The sequence below is a fragment of the Mirounga leonina genome, unplaced genomic scaffold, assembly GCF_011800145.1.
Source record: "Mirounga leonina isolate KUSES-001 unplaced genomic scaffold, KU_Mleo_1.0 Mir_454, whole genome shotgun sequence".
NCBI classification, from domain to species: domain Eukaryota; kingdom Metazoa; phylum Chordata; class Mammalia; order Carnivora; family Phocidae; genus Mirounga; species Mirounga leonina.
The window spans coordinates 830269-848016 of NW_023270763.1; the positions used below are offsets into that span (position 1 = coordinate 830269).

At 51.5% G+C, this 17748-nt stretch overlaps 1 protein-coding gene across 4 annotated transcripts; it reads right to left on the reverse strand.

Annotated features, from left to right (window-relative positions):
• Positions 1-7434: 7434 nt before the first annotated feature.
• On the reverse strand, positions 7435-16817 carry ZFAND2A (zinc finger AN1-type containing 2A). 4 transcript variants are annotated; one of them, XM_034988231.1, is made up of 5 exons: positions 16601-16817; positions 14321-14415; positions 13359-13453; positions 11597-11725; positions 7435-7769 (listed from the first exon to the last, which is right to left on the reverse strand). In XM_034988231.1, exons 2-5 carry the CDS (start codon positions 14373-14375, stop codon positions 7614-7616), a joined length of 435 nt encoding a protein of 144 aa, XP_034844122.1. In that variant the 5' UTR covers positions 14376-14415; positions 16601-16817; the 3' UTR covers positions 7435-7613. The 4 variants fall into 4 exon arrangements, with proteins under 4 accessions (XP_034844122.1, XP_034844121.1, XP_034844120.1 ...); XM_034988230.1 differs by lacking the exon at positions 16601-16817 and adding an exon at positions 15816-15900; XM_034988229.1 differs by lacking the exon at positions 16601-16817 and adding an exon at positions 15678-15806.
• Between the last annotated feature and the right edge of the window lie 931 nt (positions 16818-17748).

The following is a 17748-nucleotide window of genomic DNA, read 5'->3' on the forward strand; positions in this document are numbered from 1 at the left end:
TGAGATGGATTCCAGGACGTGGTGCATCTGACCCTGTCCACTGCTAAGGTTACCACGGCCTCCAGCTGAGCAGGTTCCCTGCACATACACACCACCATGGCCGAGTTCCAGGCTCCGAACAAGTCTGAAAACCATGCAAGGGTCAGCGCCCTCCATGAGACACGGGTGTGTCACGGCGGGCAGGTGGGTGGGAGGGCATGTGGCGCAACAGACCAGAGAGTCAGCCTGCGGCCAGTGCTCTGTGGTTGGCAGCACCAGGCAGCACCAGAGGACCCGCCTGCGGTGGGAGGCGAATGACACAAACACTCAGCCAAATGACAGCCATGATTTCACAGCTGGGCACCGCGTATGCACCAACAGCTGGTCGCTCAATACAGAGAACCTGACCTTTTCCCTGGCGTTCCGTAAGCTTTTTGAGTGCTATGGAAGCCGCGGCCCTTCTCAGTGCTCTCGTTCTCCAGGGAACGTTCACGGGAAAGCAGGCAGGGAGACACTGCCCACAGATACTCTTAATGCACTTCCTTTCTTCTTAAGATTGAGCCAAAGCGAAGCTTTCTGCACAAGTAACTTTACTTCAGTTCAGAATGAGCACATCTACAGAATGTAAAATTAACCAACCGCTCTGCCTGTTGGCATGTTTTATTGTTTTTTGTTTTGTTGTGGTTTTTTTTTACTAAAGGCCATTTTAAAAGGTTGCTTTTGTAGTATTTATTCCAAGAAAATCTTAGCTGGTGGTAGATTCTAAGAAGAAGATCTCATCACCTACAACTGGGGTGTGTATAAACTCTACAACTGTGGGTTTGGGTAGAGCTCCTCCTAACGTCCTAATGAGAGGCAGGGAGCGAAGGACACACTGGGAAAAAAATTTAGAAACCAACAGCAAACAACCTCCTGCCACAGCCAGACACTCTCCCCGCCCCCCCCCCCCCTTGCACTTTCTACAGTCTCTACCGCAATCGCGAGTCTTTACATCATTTCAGGAAAATACAGCAAAGCAGATCAACACCTACCCGGGGAAAGTTCCCGGCAGACCAACTGGAGAAGTCGGACCGGTTTCCCGCAGCATGTTCCCTGGAACACACCACCACTGCCTCAGGACCTCTGCAATACTGGATGAATGCCAGACACCCTGACTCTCAGGCCGGAAGCTTGGAGAACCAAGGCCATTTCAGCCACTGACCTATTTCAGAGCCTATCTTTTGACTTTGGTCTTGGGCTTATTGCAAAGAAGGAACATGGAAGGTTGACTGAAAAATACATTTAAAATACCCCCAGTCCCTCCGATCACGGATGACCTACAAACGCTGATGTGGGGCTGATGGCTAGTATGTCCACTCTCCCTGTGACACCCCACCTGACTTCCCCAACACAACCACCATTCCCATCAGCCCTCATTGCCATCCAGACGGAAGGCCTCTGGTGATGCCTGGTGAGCGTGGGACGCTGGGGCTTGCACACCACTGGGCACGCAGCGGCCAGTCCGGCTGCGGACTAGAGGCCGGACACCAGGAATGACGGGCAGCCTGGCTCTGGGCCTTGCCCAGGAACAGCTGGCTAGTGCCAGCCCAAGGCCAACTCAGGAGAAGCAGGAAGGCAACCCGGGCAGGGAGAGGTGCTACCTCAAGTGGCGCTTGTCACCTGATTGTGGGTCCGGGTGCCAAGACAGGAGACCTGGCACACCCATGTGGCATCTGTCCCAGCCAGCAAATGTCCAGCTTATACATCGGCTGTCACTACCCACACAGCCACAAATCCAAATTCCCTAGGACAAGGTAGGGGTGACACCCTCAAAAGGTTGGTGTTTACGCCCACTTGTCCAGGAGAGTAGGGGGTGGTGGGTTCGCAGGCTGGGCAGAGGCCCCGGGACAGAGCGTGAACGCTGGAGTGCCCATGTTCCTCTCAACAAAGCTTCGGGTTTCCATCTGAGACATCCAACATGAGCTTCCAAGGACCCTCTACCCTGGGGACGCTCAACAGCTGGGAACACACACAGGATGCCCATGGCACCTGTTAACAGAACGCCACTCATGCCCAATTACACCTCTGGCTGCCGTTTGCGGATCAGTACAGCCAACAGGTTACTCGGCTCGTTCCAGATCACTCCTCAAATGGCCGAGCAAACGCAGTCCCATCCTGCAACTCGGAAGCTCCTTCCACCGCCTGGTGCTTCTCAAACATTTCCACAGAAGCACCCCAACAGATAAGGAAAGTGAACCCCTCCCTACTCTGGACAGATGAACACAGAGCACAAAACTGTGTTACATTTTTCTCAAAAATGCATGCAAACTTTTAACACTAAAAAAATGTAATGTGCTGGGACACCTGGGTGGCTCGGTTGGTGAAGCGTCTGCCTTCGGCTCAGGTCATGATCTCAGGGTCCTGGGATGGGGTCCTGCATCAGGCTCCCTGCTCAGCGGGGAGCCTCCTTCTCCCTCTGCCGCTCCCCCTGCTTGGGCTCTCTGACAAATCTTTTTAAAAATGTAATGTGCTAATATTAATATCAGCGCTTCCCATGAAAACTTGTACACTTGGGGCTTCTCCATCTTTTGGCCGCATTCAAACTTTTGGTGTGTCATGAGCAGCTCAGGGGCACCTACACGAGCAGACTCCCTTATCTTAAAGCCTTCAAATGGATGGCTCTCAGAAGAAGATGCTCAACTTTGCTAATTAAAGACATACTCTAGTATGGTGACACCATGTTTTCATCAGATTAGGAAAAAATTAAATAGGCAGTTGCTGAGGTCTTGGTAAAACTGATGATGTTGCTAGGACTTTTAGGACAGCAATTTGGCACCTTTTTTTTTTTTTTAAGATTTTTTTTTTTTTTAAAGATTTTATTTATTTATTTGAGACAGAGAAAATAAGAGAGAGAGAGCACATGGGGGGGGGGAGGGTCAGAGGAAGAAGCAGGCTCCCTGCCGAGCAGGGAGCCCGATGCGGGACTCGATCCCAGGTCCCTGGGATCATGACCTGAGCCGAAGGCAGATGCTTAACCGACTGAGCCACCCAGGCGCCCCAACTTAGCACCTTCTATCAAAGCATAAACATACATCCTCTTCAGCACAGTGACGCTACCACCAGGAAACCTCTAACAGACTGCCCACAGCCTGGCGCAAAGATTGAGACCCGGCCAGTATCTGGCCAGACCATGCCACTGTGGGAGGACGTGCATGGTGGGCAGGAGGTACCCCAGGACCTTGGTACCTGTGGATGACAGAGCTGCCAGCCGGGACACTGAGCAATGAGTCAGTGCTGTGGAGCACGGCAAGGAGCCGGGCACTTCTACCTTCCCAAGCTTTCACGTCCCTTGGGGCCCCCGACCGCCTACTGACACAGCGCTGGAGGGAAGATAGAGAGCTCTGAGTACAGCCACCCCCCCTTGTCCACGTTTCAGTGCCCACGGTCCCCACAGTCTAGCAGCTGACGACCCCCCTCCTGACACAGCCTCAGGTCAACGGTGGACTAACACTCCATCACAGGCCTTCATCTCACTAGGAAGGCATTTGATCATCTTACGCCATCGCAAGAAGCGGGGAGTGCAGAACAGTAGGAATTCTGAGGGAGACAGACACCACACTCGCGTAACTTTTATCGCAGTATGTTGTTAGGGGAAAACCTCGGAGACCCCAGGGTCGGTTCCAGACCACAATAAAGCAAACGTCTCCGTAAAGGCAGTCAAGTGATCTTCCTGGTTTTCAGTGCACATAAAAGCTGTTTATGCCATCCTGTAGTCGTTAAAGTGTGCAACATTATGTCTAAAAACCAATGCACGGACCTTAATTAAGATACTTCATTGAGGGGCGCCTGGGTGGCTCAGTCGTTAAGCGTCTGCCTTCGGCTCAGGTCATGATCTCAGGGGTCCTGGGATCAAGCCCCGCATCGGGCTCCCTGCTCCGCGGGAAGCCTGCTTCTCTCTCCCTCTCCCCCCTGCTTGTGTTCCCTCTCTCGCTGTCTCTCTCTCTCTCTCAAATAAATAAATAAAATCTTTAAAAAAAAAAAAAGATACTTCATTGATACGAAATGCTTTCATCGAGCTGTGAGTCATAATCCCTGATGACAGATCACCATGACAAATAATCAGGAAGTCTGAGATATTTCAAGAATTACCAAAACATGACAGAGACACACAGCGGCTGTTGGAGAACCGGCACCGCAGACGTGTTCAACGCAGAGCTGCCACAAAGCCTCAGTTGGTAAGAACAGCGATCTGGGAAGCACAGGGCAGCAGGCAGCGCGCAGTGTGCCTGGGTAACTGCAGCTGGCCTTTGACCAGCTGGAGCTCACCTTACTGTGCCCAAGGCATAAAATTAGGTCCTACCACAGGTCTGCACAGGGAAAACCATACATACCTACAGTCCAGTGCCATCCACGGGGGTCTTGGAACGTACCCGGGCTAAGAGGGGACCACTGTACTGTGCCCAAACGTTCTAATCAAATCCGAAGACAGAAGCATAAGCACTCATAAGCTGACCATGCTCTTCCTGATACGATGTGGGTTTCTGTCCTTTAGTTTGGATGACCAAGAACAGCACCATCCAACAAAACTATAATGCCAGCCAGGCGCCTGGGTGGCTGTCAGTTCAGCATCTGCCTTCGGCTCAGGTCATGATCCCAGAGTCCGGGGATCGAGTCCGCATCAGGCTCCCTGCTCGGCGGGCAATCTGCTTCTCCTTCTCCCTTGGCTCTTCCTCCGACTCATGCGCGCGTGCATACACACACACACACACACACACACACGCTTGGTCTCTCTCAAACAAAACAAAAAAACCCCCGAAACCGTTAAAAAAAAAAAAAATGCCAGCCAGCTACCTGTTTCTAAAGTTTCTAGTAGCCACAGTTAAAACACAAACAGGTAAGATTAACTTTATTGCTTTATTTAATCCATCATATCCAAAATATTAGCGTTCAACATGTAAGTAACAACTTTAACAACGACATACTTTATTGGTATTGTCTTCAAAGCTCAGTGTTTTTGATTCTCAATTTGGGTATTAAATTTCCATGAGAAAGGGCTGACCTTTATTTAAAATTTACAGTTGAAACAAGACTCACATACCATACTGAAGAGTTTTCTAAAAAGTGCATCAAGTTACTTGCCTTTAAGTTAAATAGAACTATGGGCACCTGGGTGGCTCAGTTGGTTAAGCGACTGCCTTCGGCTCAGGTCATGATCCTGGAGTCCCTGGATCGAGTCCCGCATCGGGCTCCCTGCTCGGCGGGGAGTCTGCTTCTCCCTCTGACCCTCCCCTCTCTCATGTGCTCTCTCTCATTCTCTCTCTCTCAAATAAATAAATAAAATCTTTAAAAAAAAAAAAAGTTAAATACAACTAAAAATTCAACCCCAGTTGGGCCGACTGCATTTCCCGTGCTCATAAACTGTGGCTAGTGACTACGTACTGGGCAGCAGGGGTGCAGAGAAGTGATTTGTCCAAGTGGGGTCCCCAGACCCACAGCATCAGCATCAGCTGGGAACTTGCTAGACGTGCAAATTCTCAAGGCCCCCCCAGACCCACAGAACCAGAAAACTCTGGGAGGGGAGCCCTCCACACAATTATGAGCACTGGTCCAGAACAAACACCACCAACTAAGACAGCCCACAGAAATAGTTTTGATCACCTATTTGTGGAATGGAAACTGAATAGAAGCCCCTCCCCGCATTGTGTTTTGAGGCTCTGACACCAGGAATAATCGCCTGGATTTTATTAATCCAGGAGCAAGGGGAGGTCTGGATGTACAGGTGGATGACCAGTGGGTTAAGATCAGGACGCAACTCAAATGACATTTTGCTTCATGTTTCCCAATGCCCAGGGTCACAGGACATGGGGCGCTCTCACAGACCGAGGCCGTCAGGGTAGGCCCAGCACTTGCATCTGTATGGCCACAGGGCTGTTCTCTCAGTAGAAAAGGGACTGTGTGTGTGCAGGGGCTGCCTCTGAACAAGGGCCCTTAGGAAGGCAGGCCCACAGCCTCCCCCCTTCCTGGGCTCAGGTGCCTGTCAGAAGCCCCAAGATGAAGACCGAGTGCAATCAGCTGTGTGCTTGTGTAAGTGACTGAGGCTTCCAGAACCCTGGGTTCTTACTCAGACCAGGGCAGAGCTGCCCTCTGAAGGATCTGAGTGTGCCAGATCAATCTTTACGTCACTTTATTTGGGGGGCAGGAGGGAGTAGCTTAGCCTAACTTAGAATATCAATATCCCTGTTTATTTTGCCAAAATTTGTACATGTTACTGGAAAATTTTTAACGGCATTTCCGACTGTTTGCCACGAGAAGCACAAAGGCCACAGAGCACAAGTACCGCTACCACACTAAACACAAAACAAGCTAACGTGCCAGCGCAGCTGGTACAGTCGCATCATCTCTTTACTTTCCATCGGACAGAGAACCAAAGAATAGTTTATTGTTTTAGGTCTGTCTTGATTAACCAGGAGCAACTGATCACATAAGAGCTCTAGGCCAAATACGGTTATTTCAGAACCACCTATAAAAATGTTACTGCTAGATACGCTCCGTGCTGGACTGAACTGCGTTGGTAATTCGGGCTCGAGAAAGCTCACATCCAGACCTTCTCTCACCCTTCCTTACAACTAAGCCAACGGAGGAGCAAATAACTTCAACCGGTCAGTTATTAACTGCACTGCAATGACTCTTCAATGCTCGTCACTCGGACAAGAACCACTTGGTACAAAGCACCTGTCTTTGGGCATGCCCTCTGGACCCACACCTGAGTCGCTGAGCCAGCCAGCTGGCGGGCAGTGAATAACGCTCCCGACGGCTTGGGTTCAGAGGCTCTGGCAGCTGCACACCTACACAGAAAGGCCAGACCAACAGTCATCGACCCCTCCATCGGCTCACCTGGAGAGCTGTGCGCGCAGCAAACCCTCTGCCTGGTTCAGGCCCAGACAACACAAGAAACTACCAGTAACTGAAAGGTAAATTTACGCCTCCACTTCCATTCAACGGCCGGTTCAGGCAAACGTTCTGACCGGAGAAGGGTGCTCTCGGTTATACCACTTGTGAATGGGTTGAACTGTGTCCCCACAAAATTATAGACTAAAAGTCTTAAACACTCAAAGCCTCAGAATGTGACATTTGGAAGTAAGGTTGTCACAGATGCAAGTAGCTGAAACGCGCTCAGATTGGGGAAGGACAGGACCCTAATCCAGTATGACCGTGTCCTCATAAAAAGGGGACATTTGGACACAGACACACAAGGAAAACACAGGTGATGAAAGACACAGAGGATGGGCGGGGGGGGGGGGGGAGACGCCCACAGCCAAGGGACGCCCAGAGCCTCTGGGAGGAGCCAGCCCGCCACACCCCATCTTGGACTTGTGCTTCCCGAGCAGGGAGACTGTGAACTCCTCCTGCTGGAGCCACCCAGGCCTCGGTACTTCGTTCTGGCAGCCACTGGAAACAGCACAACTGGAATCCAACTTCAATTTAGGGTCCAATTTTAATTTAGATTACATTCAGCCAAACTCCTACAAAAAATATTTCACCTCAACAACTTAGCTCGGTACAAGGCTCAAAGTTGCCCCATCCCCACCACGGGGGTCAGGCGCGCCCACTGATGTCACGGTACGTGAGCCACACGCCAGAGCCGGCCTCTCTTCTCACCTGGCTGCGCCGACGGGGCGGCCCCCGTGCTTGCAGCTGTGATCCAGAGGGTGTCTATGCTGAATGCAGAAACTGCCTCGGCACTGGTCACAGGCCACCTGCAGCATCTCTTTCTTCTTGCACCCCTCTTTCGAGCACCGGTACATAAAAAGCTGAGAAAGCAAGAGTTGCTTCAGTAAGCAATTATTTAACAAACCCCTAATAAAAAAAAAAATGTTGGTAGTCTTAAGATTTTTTATTTACTTATTTGAGAGAGAGAGAGAGAATGAGAGAGAGAGAGAGCACATGAGAGGGGGGAGGGTTGGGAGGGTCAGAGGGAGAAGCAGACTCCCTGCCGAGCAGGGAGCCCGATGTAGGACTCGATCCCAGGACTCCAGGGTCATGACCTGAGCCGAAGGCAGTCGCCCAACCAACTGAGCCACCCAGGCGCCCCAAGACTACCAACATTTAAACTAGAAATGGTTCTTAGCTACAAGGAATGAAGATTCCAAGATTTCATTCAAACATCTGCCAGGTAAACAGGCGAATACTGAGGAGACTGGAAAGTTTTAACAAATAAACACAAAAGCAGCACCTTAAATTGGGGACTCATGTGAGACAACTGGAGGCCTTCTCAGCCAAAAAAAAACCTCTGCAGAATCCAGGGGAGTGGGGACCAGGGACATGGAAAGGACGCCAAGCCTGTGACATCATGTCCAGTCCCACAGAAGACAGCTGGCTCCAGGGGCTCTGGGGACATTCCAGGGAGCTGAAGTACCTATAGTTCCTATACCTGTTCTGTTATTGGGGTTTTGGGGTGTTTTTATTTGCCGGGGGCAATAAGGGTGGGGTGAAGGAGTGATATAAATTCCCAGGTACTGCTGACTCTGTGAAGTAAGGATGTTGGTCAAAAGGTACCCACCTAGAAGCCCGAGGGCAGTACTCCGGCAAAAACGGGCAGGCAGGGACTGCCTTCAGCAACCACAGCATGTGCTCACAGCACAGGGATGCAGGGTGCCTGCCCAGGAGAGCAAAGGAGGGTATGCCTGCCCTGGGGTACGGGGGTGGGGAGAGGGGACGGGCTTGGGTCACAAATCCTGGGTGAGCCAAGAACGAGGAAGACCTTGTCAATTCAGGAGGAAAGCACGCCAAGTGCAGCTGTGATCTTATATAGAGGCAGGGAGGTTTATAGAAGAACTTTAGAAAGACTGGAGGGCGCACAGCAAGAGTGGGGTAAAGAGAATGGGGTTATGGAGGGGGACTGGGGTTGGCTGGTTAATAAAGGGTTTTGGGGGCTAGGCATCCAGAGCTTATTCTCTCATGTTGGAGGCTGAAAGCAGCAAGCACGAGTTAATAAGACTTATGCTTATTTACTGAAACTGTTGTGTGCTTAATGTAACACGACCAGGTAGTTCATAACTATAAACCAGGATCCATGACTGGAAACTGGGATTTGGGCCTGACAAAAGCCAATTTCCTGGAGACAAGCTCCTTCAAAGCCCATGCGCTTATTTTGGAGAGCAACAAGACAGGAAAAAAAAGGAGCAGGGCATCTCGGAAAAATAACCTGAGTAACCTGGTAGGGCCTTTGGGAAGGGCAAGCCACAGAGCTGGTCAAGGCCAAACCCCAGGAAGGCCTGAGCGGCGCTGAGAATCTGCGGTCCAAGGGGAGAGGGGCACACGTTACGTGCCATCCACTGAGGGCAAGCTCAGTTCGAGTCTCCTTGGACTGCTGGCTAAGGAAGAACAACTGAACACGTACTGGATGACTCCTGAAATACAATGCAAATGACAGGAAGCAGATTCTCTAAAAAGCCCACAAGGGCCAAGAATGGGGGGGGGGGGGGAACCAAACAGCTGCAAGATTTTAGGGGAAAAAAAAAAAAGCACACAAACAAGTAATACTGAACCTGACAGATACAAGAAAGCCAAATTGTAAGCTGGTGGGGAAGGTCAAGCAGCATGACTATTCATGAAACAAAATCCCCAAAGGCTCACAAATCAGCCGTAGCAGCAGCTCAGGGTGCCGTGGGACTACAACAGGAGAAGTGGTGTGTCTGAGAAATAGACCTGCAGAGCTGCACCTGACCCCAGCAGAAGACACACGCTCGGCAGAGGGTCTGAGAGAGGCTGCTGGCCTGGGAGGTGTAGCAATGGGCAGGACGAACACAAGAAACATGGGAGGGGCACTCAGAAGGCAGTAAGGATTTCACGCTCCCTTCAGAGGGGATGCGAGAGCTCTCTCCACCTGGTTCCACAATCCTGGAAGCCAGAGCGTGCTCTCCAAGCAGGGAGCAGAACACCTTCTCGGGGGAATCTGATTAGCCCAAGAGAAAGACCTGAAATCACAGCACAGAAGGTGGACTGGGCAGATGACCTGCAGCAAAGGCGAGAGTCCACACTGCCCCCACCATGCTGCAGACTGGGAGATGAAGACGACGTTCACTGTGACGCAGAAAAAACATCCTGGACACAGAATTCACAGGGAAAGAAAACTTATGGAGGAACAAAAGGAGACCTATCCAGGAGGTCCAACACCCAAGAGACAGGAGTCTAGAGAAAATCGAAGAATCCAAGATGGCATTCCAGATGGAAACACTGGAGTTTCCAGTTTAGAAGGGTCCACTGCCTACCTAGCACGACAGATGAAGACGGATCCACACCAGGAACAGTAAATGTGAAGCTTCCAAACTCTGGGAAGGGGCTGGGGTGGGGAGGAGTGGGGTGGGGAGAGAGCCTCCAACCTGCCAGACAGAAAACTGGTCCCACAAAGGACCATGTAGAACAGCTGGGAAATTCTCTAAAGCCACAGCAGAAACGAGAAAATGAACCAGCGCCTGCAAATATTCAAACAAAGATCTGAAAGCCAGGCTGCTATCCCCAGGCAGCTAAGCAAGGAGAAACAGAGAACGAAGACCCAGCGAGATACATGACCTCCCATTTATCTTCCATGGTCCTTCCTAGGGAGCAAGTGGGGCAGAGGCCTCCCCACAAATAAGGGAAAACTAAGAAAGAAAAACACAAGACACAGGAGACTAGGGACCCCTGGTAAGAGAGATAGATGCAGGAAACTAGGATCTAGCATAAGAAAAATGCAGAGGGAATCTCTCAGCTGTGGAGACCTGTAACACCAGCCCAAGAGCCACCTCTGCTGGGAGGGCGGGGGTGGCAAGAGATGTGGCCACGTAGGAATGGGGGGGAGGGGAACTCCATGCTCAGCCCACGGGGTGGTAAACAGGTAATGCCCAAAACTACAGGGGAATAAGACAAACTCGAGAGACAATACACACACTTGGAAAAAAAGGAAGTACCCCAAACAAACAAGACTAAGAGTTGAAAGCACCTGCTGTGGAGAACAGGTGCCTACTGTTTTTCCTAACATGATTTACTCCAAATGAACAAATGTAGAGCTTTCACAAAGATACTAAAGCTACAAAAGCAAGAATACTGAATGTTCAAATTCTATGTATCTTTTTACATTTTCCTAGGAGGAACTTAGGAAAAGTGCACATTAACAGAATGGTTCTAGGGGCGCCTGGGTGGCTCAGTTGGTTAAGCGACTGCCTTCGGCTCAGGTCATGATCCCAGGGTCCTGGGATCAAGCCCCGCATTGGGATCCCTGCTCCTTGGGGAGCCTGCTTCTCCCTCTCCCTCTGCCTGCCGCTCCCCCTGCTTGTGCTCTATCAAATAAATAAAATCTTTAAAAAAAACAACAAAAAAACCTAGAATGGTTCTAGAAACCACATTAACTCTCCATCTGGAGAGAAAAACCTAAGAATCCTATAAGGGAAGCAAATCCTAATACAGACTCTAATATTCAAGAGTATGTTCATGTAACTTTAAGAACCTAAGCCATCACAACATGGGAAAACACTGACACATCACTAAGGTTTTATTTTTGTACACAGTTGACTAGGACTACAGATCATACTTAGATAATCGGCCTTTTCCACCCTACGGAAAAACCCACATTCACAGAGTAAACGTAATTTGTCCTTACCTTCTCTTTCTTCCGAGGATGGTAGTTACAGTCTTGATCAATGTGCTCACCAACCACCACATCTGGTATCTCTCCCTTTTTTACTGGGACAGGGTTGTTACAAAGTGGGCACACTGGGACCTGAACATCCTAAAAATAATGATAGAAGATGATATTCCAGATTCAATCAAAACTCACAAAAGAAAAGGTACGACAGCACAGTGCACTGAAAACCACATAAGGTACACACACCGATCTTCCGACCGCTCATTAGAAGGGGACGCTGTTAACACAAAGGATTAACAGTAAGGCAACCCTACAGATTCAGGAGAGGTGGAATCCAGGGGAATGTAAACATGACAGACTATTAACCAACTGTAGAAATGACCCTGAGACGATCAGTAAAAGGCAGCCAAAGAAAGAAGCCGATGACATTGATCTGGTCTCAGGGCAGCAGGGCTGTCTGTCCAGCACCATCTCGGTGAGTGGTGAAGAAGCCCGAATCCCTCAGAATGGAGAGAAAGAAGAAAACACTAGCCATAAAGACCCTCCAGTTCCCTTCAACTGCCAACAGCCTATCTGGTTCTTTTGTGGCTTTCACACGCAAGGAGATTCACTCACCTGACAGAGCACACGGCTAGGCTGAGCTCTCAGGTACCTAATGACCCAAGACCGTGGGGGCTCTGGAGGGAAGAACAAAGCACCCAGCAGCTGCATGCCCAGCAGTTAAAAAACCTCAGAGCTAAGGCAGGAGCTAAGGAAATTTAGCTCACGAAGAAAACAGAGGTGACAACTGACATCCAAACAGTTAATCAAAGAATTATGGGGCCTACCGTCTGTAGGGGCTGAGCTGAAGGGTCACCCAGAAGCACTCCCTCAGTTGACAAGTCCGCCATATTGAGAAATAAAGCATTACTAATGATCTCTAGCCACACTCTCCCTATCTAGAGACATGGGGAGGTCAAGCCAACAAATAAACTGGGTAATGCGGCCTAGTCATCGGGGCCTGGTAAATGAGTCACCCTCCCCCGCCCTCCATGATGACCTAGAAAATCCTGGCCAACACTAACGAAAGCATGTAACAATGCTAAGTCATCCAGGTTTCTAACTGCCATCCTACGGAAGCAGCAGTACAGACACAAAGAAGTCACTAAAATAACCTCTGAACCACCGGAAACAAAATGAATACAGGGCCACCTGCAAAGTCAGTAACAGAGGTATCACACCTTTGGACTCACACATGCTGGTTTTCTTAGAGTCCTCTTCATCTTCCCATTTTTACTAGGTACTATTTGCCACTAAATAGGATCCCAAGGCTGCAAAGTTACCCAGATAAGCCTTTTTAATACCTCCCAGATTAGATACCTTGTCAACAATTAAACTGTTTCTTGCGCTTCACAAAGATACTGCTATGTTTTTTCTCGACATAACGAATCAAAGGACCAGAATATTTTAACATGCAAAGTAAGCTTTGAAGGTTTGGATACAACAATTTGACTTCAAGAGCCCCTAAAAATGAAACCAGTTGCTTTAGAGCTGTGCCATCCAGAACTCCCTGTGATGGTGGAAACGTGCCACATCTGCACTGTCCAATACAGTACTTACTGGCCACATGTGGCTGCTGAACACCTGAAATGTGGCTGGTGCAACTGAGAAGCTGGATTTCAAGTCTCATTTCATTTTAATGCATTTATTAGCTATATGTGGCTAATGTCTACTATTTGGACAGCACAGCTTTGGAGAGTGAAAAATAGACTCTTTGGAATGAAGTATGATAAATTACCTTCTTGAATGCAAAGGGACATTTATGTGCAGCACAAGTAAAATGGTCTTTACAGAAATCTTGTTTACATGCATCACATTTTAAGGGAAGAAAATCTAGAACAAAAAAACAATAGCATTTTAAAGATCAGGACAAAAAGAATTACAGAGCACATTAAACAGGTATTTACCTACACTGAGTTCTTTACGCCTATCAAATGTATCCTTGAGGTACCACATGTGAGAAAAAAATTGGGGATCACGAATTTCACAATGCCAGCAATACTGAAGAATCTATAAAGCTATGTTTTCTTTTCAAGATTTTATTTCTTTCTTTTAGAGAGAGGCTGCGGGCGGTAGGGGGAGGGCACAGAGAGAAATTTAAGCAGACTCCCTGCTTAGCTCAGGAGCCCAATGCAGGGCTCCATCTCACAACCCCGAGCCAAAAACCAAGAGTCGGACGCTTAACCAACTGAGCCACCTAGGCACCCCTGTAAAGTTCTCTTTTCAAAAGACACCCATCCCATGTAGTATCACAAATATTTAAGCAGCACGCTTGTCTCCACTTGGCCTTGGCCCTGGTACCTGGCCTTCAGTAGATGTGGAATAACAGGGCTGAACAGAACCTGCACCTCAGGCCAGCCTCCCAACACTGAAAGGCCAGCCGAGCCAAGACCCAGAGAACAGCTAATTAACAAAACGGCTAGTTCTCCCCGACTAAACAGCTAACAAAACACACCTTTTCTAACATTCTCTTAAAAGCACTTACCTAGGGCACCTGGGTGGCTCAGGTGGTTAAGCCACTGCCTTCGGCTCAGGTCACGATCCTGGAGTCCCGGGATCGAGTCCCGCATCAGGCTCCCTGCTTGGCGGGGAGACTGCTTCTCCCTCTGACTCTCCCCCTTCTCATGCTCTATCTCATTCTCTCTCTCAAATAAATAAATAAAATCTTTTTAAAAAAAATAAATAAATAAAAGCACTTACCTAGCTGTTTGCAAGTTTTTTCTGAACAATGCTTCCCCAAATCAGGGAACTCCATTATGAGGAAGTGTCCAAAACACAGATGGCAGATGGATCACCTACAAGAATTAAAATAGTTATGGGTGCCTGGGCGGCTCAGTTGGTTAAGCGACTGCCTTCGGCTCAGGTCATGATCCTGGAGTCCCGGGATCGAGTCCCGCAACGGGCTCCCTGCTCAGCGGGGGGTCTGCTTCTCCCTCTGCCCTCTTCCCTCTCGTGCTCTCTGTCTCTCATTCTCTCTCAAATAAATAAAATCTTTAAAAAAATAAAATAAAAAAAGAATTAAAATAGTTAGGAAAGGTACGATGGCCATAATTTCCGTCCCGAGAGTTCATAACTTACCGCTAAGAAAATAAACAAGTTCTGTGGGAAGCATTCAATGCCCAAGTCATCCTGGGCCCCTGCAGAGCACTAAAGCATCACAAATTCTTGCTGCCTTTCAGCAAAAGGAGCTTGAGTACAAGTACCAGCTCCTTCAGGATCCATTATGACAGCGACTGTTTCTTGGTCCTTTAATTTCCTACTTGAAAAAGCTCACCCAGAATTCAGGTTTGAGTAAAACCATTCTGACTCACGTTGACAGGGTCTTCCCATATCCAACTTACACAAAGGTCTGCAAAAAGTTGGGCCACGATTTCATGGAATGAGTACACTTGTTGACATACACAAAACCCTTACGAGGCACTAAATCACGTTAGTTGACGACACCATCCCCAAGAGCTTCGGCTCGTCCCTCCGGTTCTCAACTCCCTCATGCATGGAGTTCTACTTGCACCTTGCTCCCTAAGGACAATCAACCTGGAGTTGAGGAGGGAGAGGAGCAAGCGCTTAACTCACGGCGCAAACCAGGTGGACGTGGGCTGAAGCTACTCTGGAGGGAACTTGAGCCCTTCCAGGACCCAGCACCCCCAACACGCTCGCGAGGTCCCTCCCAGGGGTCAGGTCCTGAGGGTCCACTCCGCGGAGGCTCTGCCATGCTGTCCCCAGCCCCCCCCCGCTCCTCCCCTCGGGTCACGGTGCAGTCACTTCCTCCAACGGGGCCTTCGCCCCGACCGTCACAGCTGCCCTACCCCCTCAAAGGGCTCTTAATTCCCGTCCCCGCACCCACTCACTGCGGCCCCAACCGCAGGCGGGCTCTCCACGGCCCGCGCCCCGGAGCGCAGGACCGCGGCGGGGGCGCCCGTGGCCGTCTCGTCGGGCCCAGCCCTGGACACGGCAGCGGTGAGAGCCCACGGTCGGGGGCTCGTTCGGCCGGCACCTGAAGCCCTCCGCGGCGTGCGGATCGGCCCCCGCGCCCGTCCCCCGTCCCCCGTCCCCGGACCTGGCTGTCGTCGGGCGCCCGGGCGGCTGCGGAGGCGAGCGGGAGGCGGCGGGATGTCCCTCCCGGCGGCCACCCACAAGGGACAAGACCAAAAGGCCGGGGAAAGCGGGATCCGCGGGAGAGCGCGGCATCGCGTACCGCCGCTTCCCCAGCCATTTATGCCCGGCCTCGGTTCAAAGAGCCGCCGCGACTCGCGTGCGCCCGGCGCGCTCCGATGACGTCAGCGCCGGCCGGCCAATCCCGCCCCCGCCGCGGCCCCGTCGGCCCGCCCCCTCCTCGCTCCTCCGCCTCCCTTCTCGAACAGTCCGGCCCCTTCTCGGAGCCGCTGAGTCACGGTGAGGCGGCGCCGCGCAGGCGCGCTCGGCCGGTTGCGCGGCGCGGGAAAGCTGAGTCACGGCGGCGAGGCGGCGGCCGTTCGGCGGCCGTGTGGAGGGGCGGCCTCCCTGGGAGCCGCCACTGAGAGGCTCCGAGCCCGCGCCGTAGAGGTGCCACCGCGAGGTACGGAGCCGGCACGGCCGGGCGGCGTGGGCGCGGGGGGCGCCCCGAGTGGGAGAGGGGGGCCTGACCGGGGGGGAGAGGACGCCTTCCGCCTCGACGGAGAGCTTGCCTGTCCTCGCCTCGTGGGCTCCCCGGTGCTGCCGCGTCCCTCACGGGTCCCCTCAGCGCGGTCCCCCCCCCACGTCTCCTCACCGTGTCCTCTGTGTCCCTTCGCCGGCTCCCCTCACTGGGTCCCCTCATCGTGTCCCTTCGCCGGCTCCCCTCACCACGCCCCCTCCCCGCGTCCCCTCACTGTGTTCCTTCACCGGGTCCCCTCCCTCCCCACATCTCCTCCCCGCGTCCTCTGACCGCGTCCCCTTTCCACGACCCCTCCCCGCGTCTCCTCCCCGCGTCCCCTCATGGGTCCCCTCCCTGCCTCTCCTCACCTCGTCCCCTTTCTGCACCTCCTCGCTGCGTCGCTTTACCGTGTCCCCTTGGCAGTTCGGCCGCACTCCTGCCCCCCCCCCAAACGTGTGCGCGGGTGGCTTTGGTCCGAGCGTGTTACTTTGTGAGGTCCCAGAAACCGAATGGGCAGGTGCTCTGCGGGGACCTGGTCACGGTCGCCTCAGGGCGCCCCCAGCAGTCACCCCCTAACCTTTCTTCACGTGTGTTTCTGTTTAAAGACAACTTGCCCTGATACGTTGTTGGTTGGTTCACACTGAACTCGGGCCGGCAGTGCCTACGTCCTGTCCGACCCGGCCCGTCTGCTGCCGTTCTCTGTGAGGTGCATCGCAGCCTCCTGGGGCTTAGGAAACGCGACAGCACCTCAACTGCGGCCTGAAGGCCGCTTGAACCCGAAAGAGTGCCTCCCGAGGCTCGGAAATGCGAAGACCGTGCACTAAGTAGGCTGGGACGGAAGCTTACTTCCCGTGTCAGAACGGAAGAAGAAGGAAGGACGGTGTCGTCTTGTCCCGCCTTGGCTGGAAGTGTGTTTCTCAGGCAACTCAAGTTCTCTGCTGCTCAGTCCGTGTCGGCGAGTAAGTGCTGAAGTACCGCGAGTGTTGATTTTGGAGTACGAATGGATTCAGCAGATAGGCACATTCACAGGTGTGGAAACCACAAGTAACAAGAAGTGTGTGTGTGTGTGTGTGTGTGTGTACGTGTACATGCCATTTTCCCTAGTCTTTTTCTGAACCGTTTGAGGATGTGCTATAGACCTGATACCCCATTACCCCAAACATCTGCGTGTATATTTCCCAGAAGCGGACACCCCTTCGCAGCCATTGTGTAACCATCCACATGAGGAAATCAGCGTCAAAACAGTATTAAGGTCCAATCCACAGACTCCATTGGATTTTGCCAACTATGTCAATGTCTCCTCCTCTTTTCTGCTCTCGGGTCCCATCCACAATCCTATGTGCAGTCTCCTTCATGCTGGGAGAGGTCTTCCATCCTTCTTGTCCCTAGTAGTTTTTATTATTAAAGACCACAGGCTTATACATAGGGGATGTCTCGGGGTCCATGGGCGTTTCCTGAGGACCAGATGCAGGTCATGTTTCTTGGTAGGAATACCACAGGAATGGTGCTGTGCCGC

What these genes read in the sequence shown, in the direction of transcription:
- ZFAND2A (XM_034988231.1), bottom strand. Translation starts at nt 14,375, where the DNA reads ATGGAGTTCCCTGATTTGGGGAAGCATTGTTCAGAAAAAACTTGCAAA. An exon ending in AAAAACTTGCAAACAGCTAG is followed by an intron (nt 13,454 to 14,320) that starts GTAAGTGCTTTT and finishes TTTTTGTTCTAG; the next exon opens with ATTTTCTTCCCTTAAAATGT. An exon ending in GTCCCTTTGCATTCAAGAAG is followed by an intron (nt 11,726 to 13,358) that starts GTAATTTATCAT and finishes CATTATTTTTAG; the next exon opens with GATGTTCAGGTCCCAGTGTG.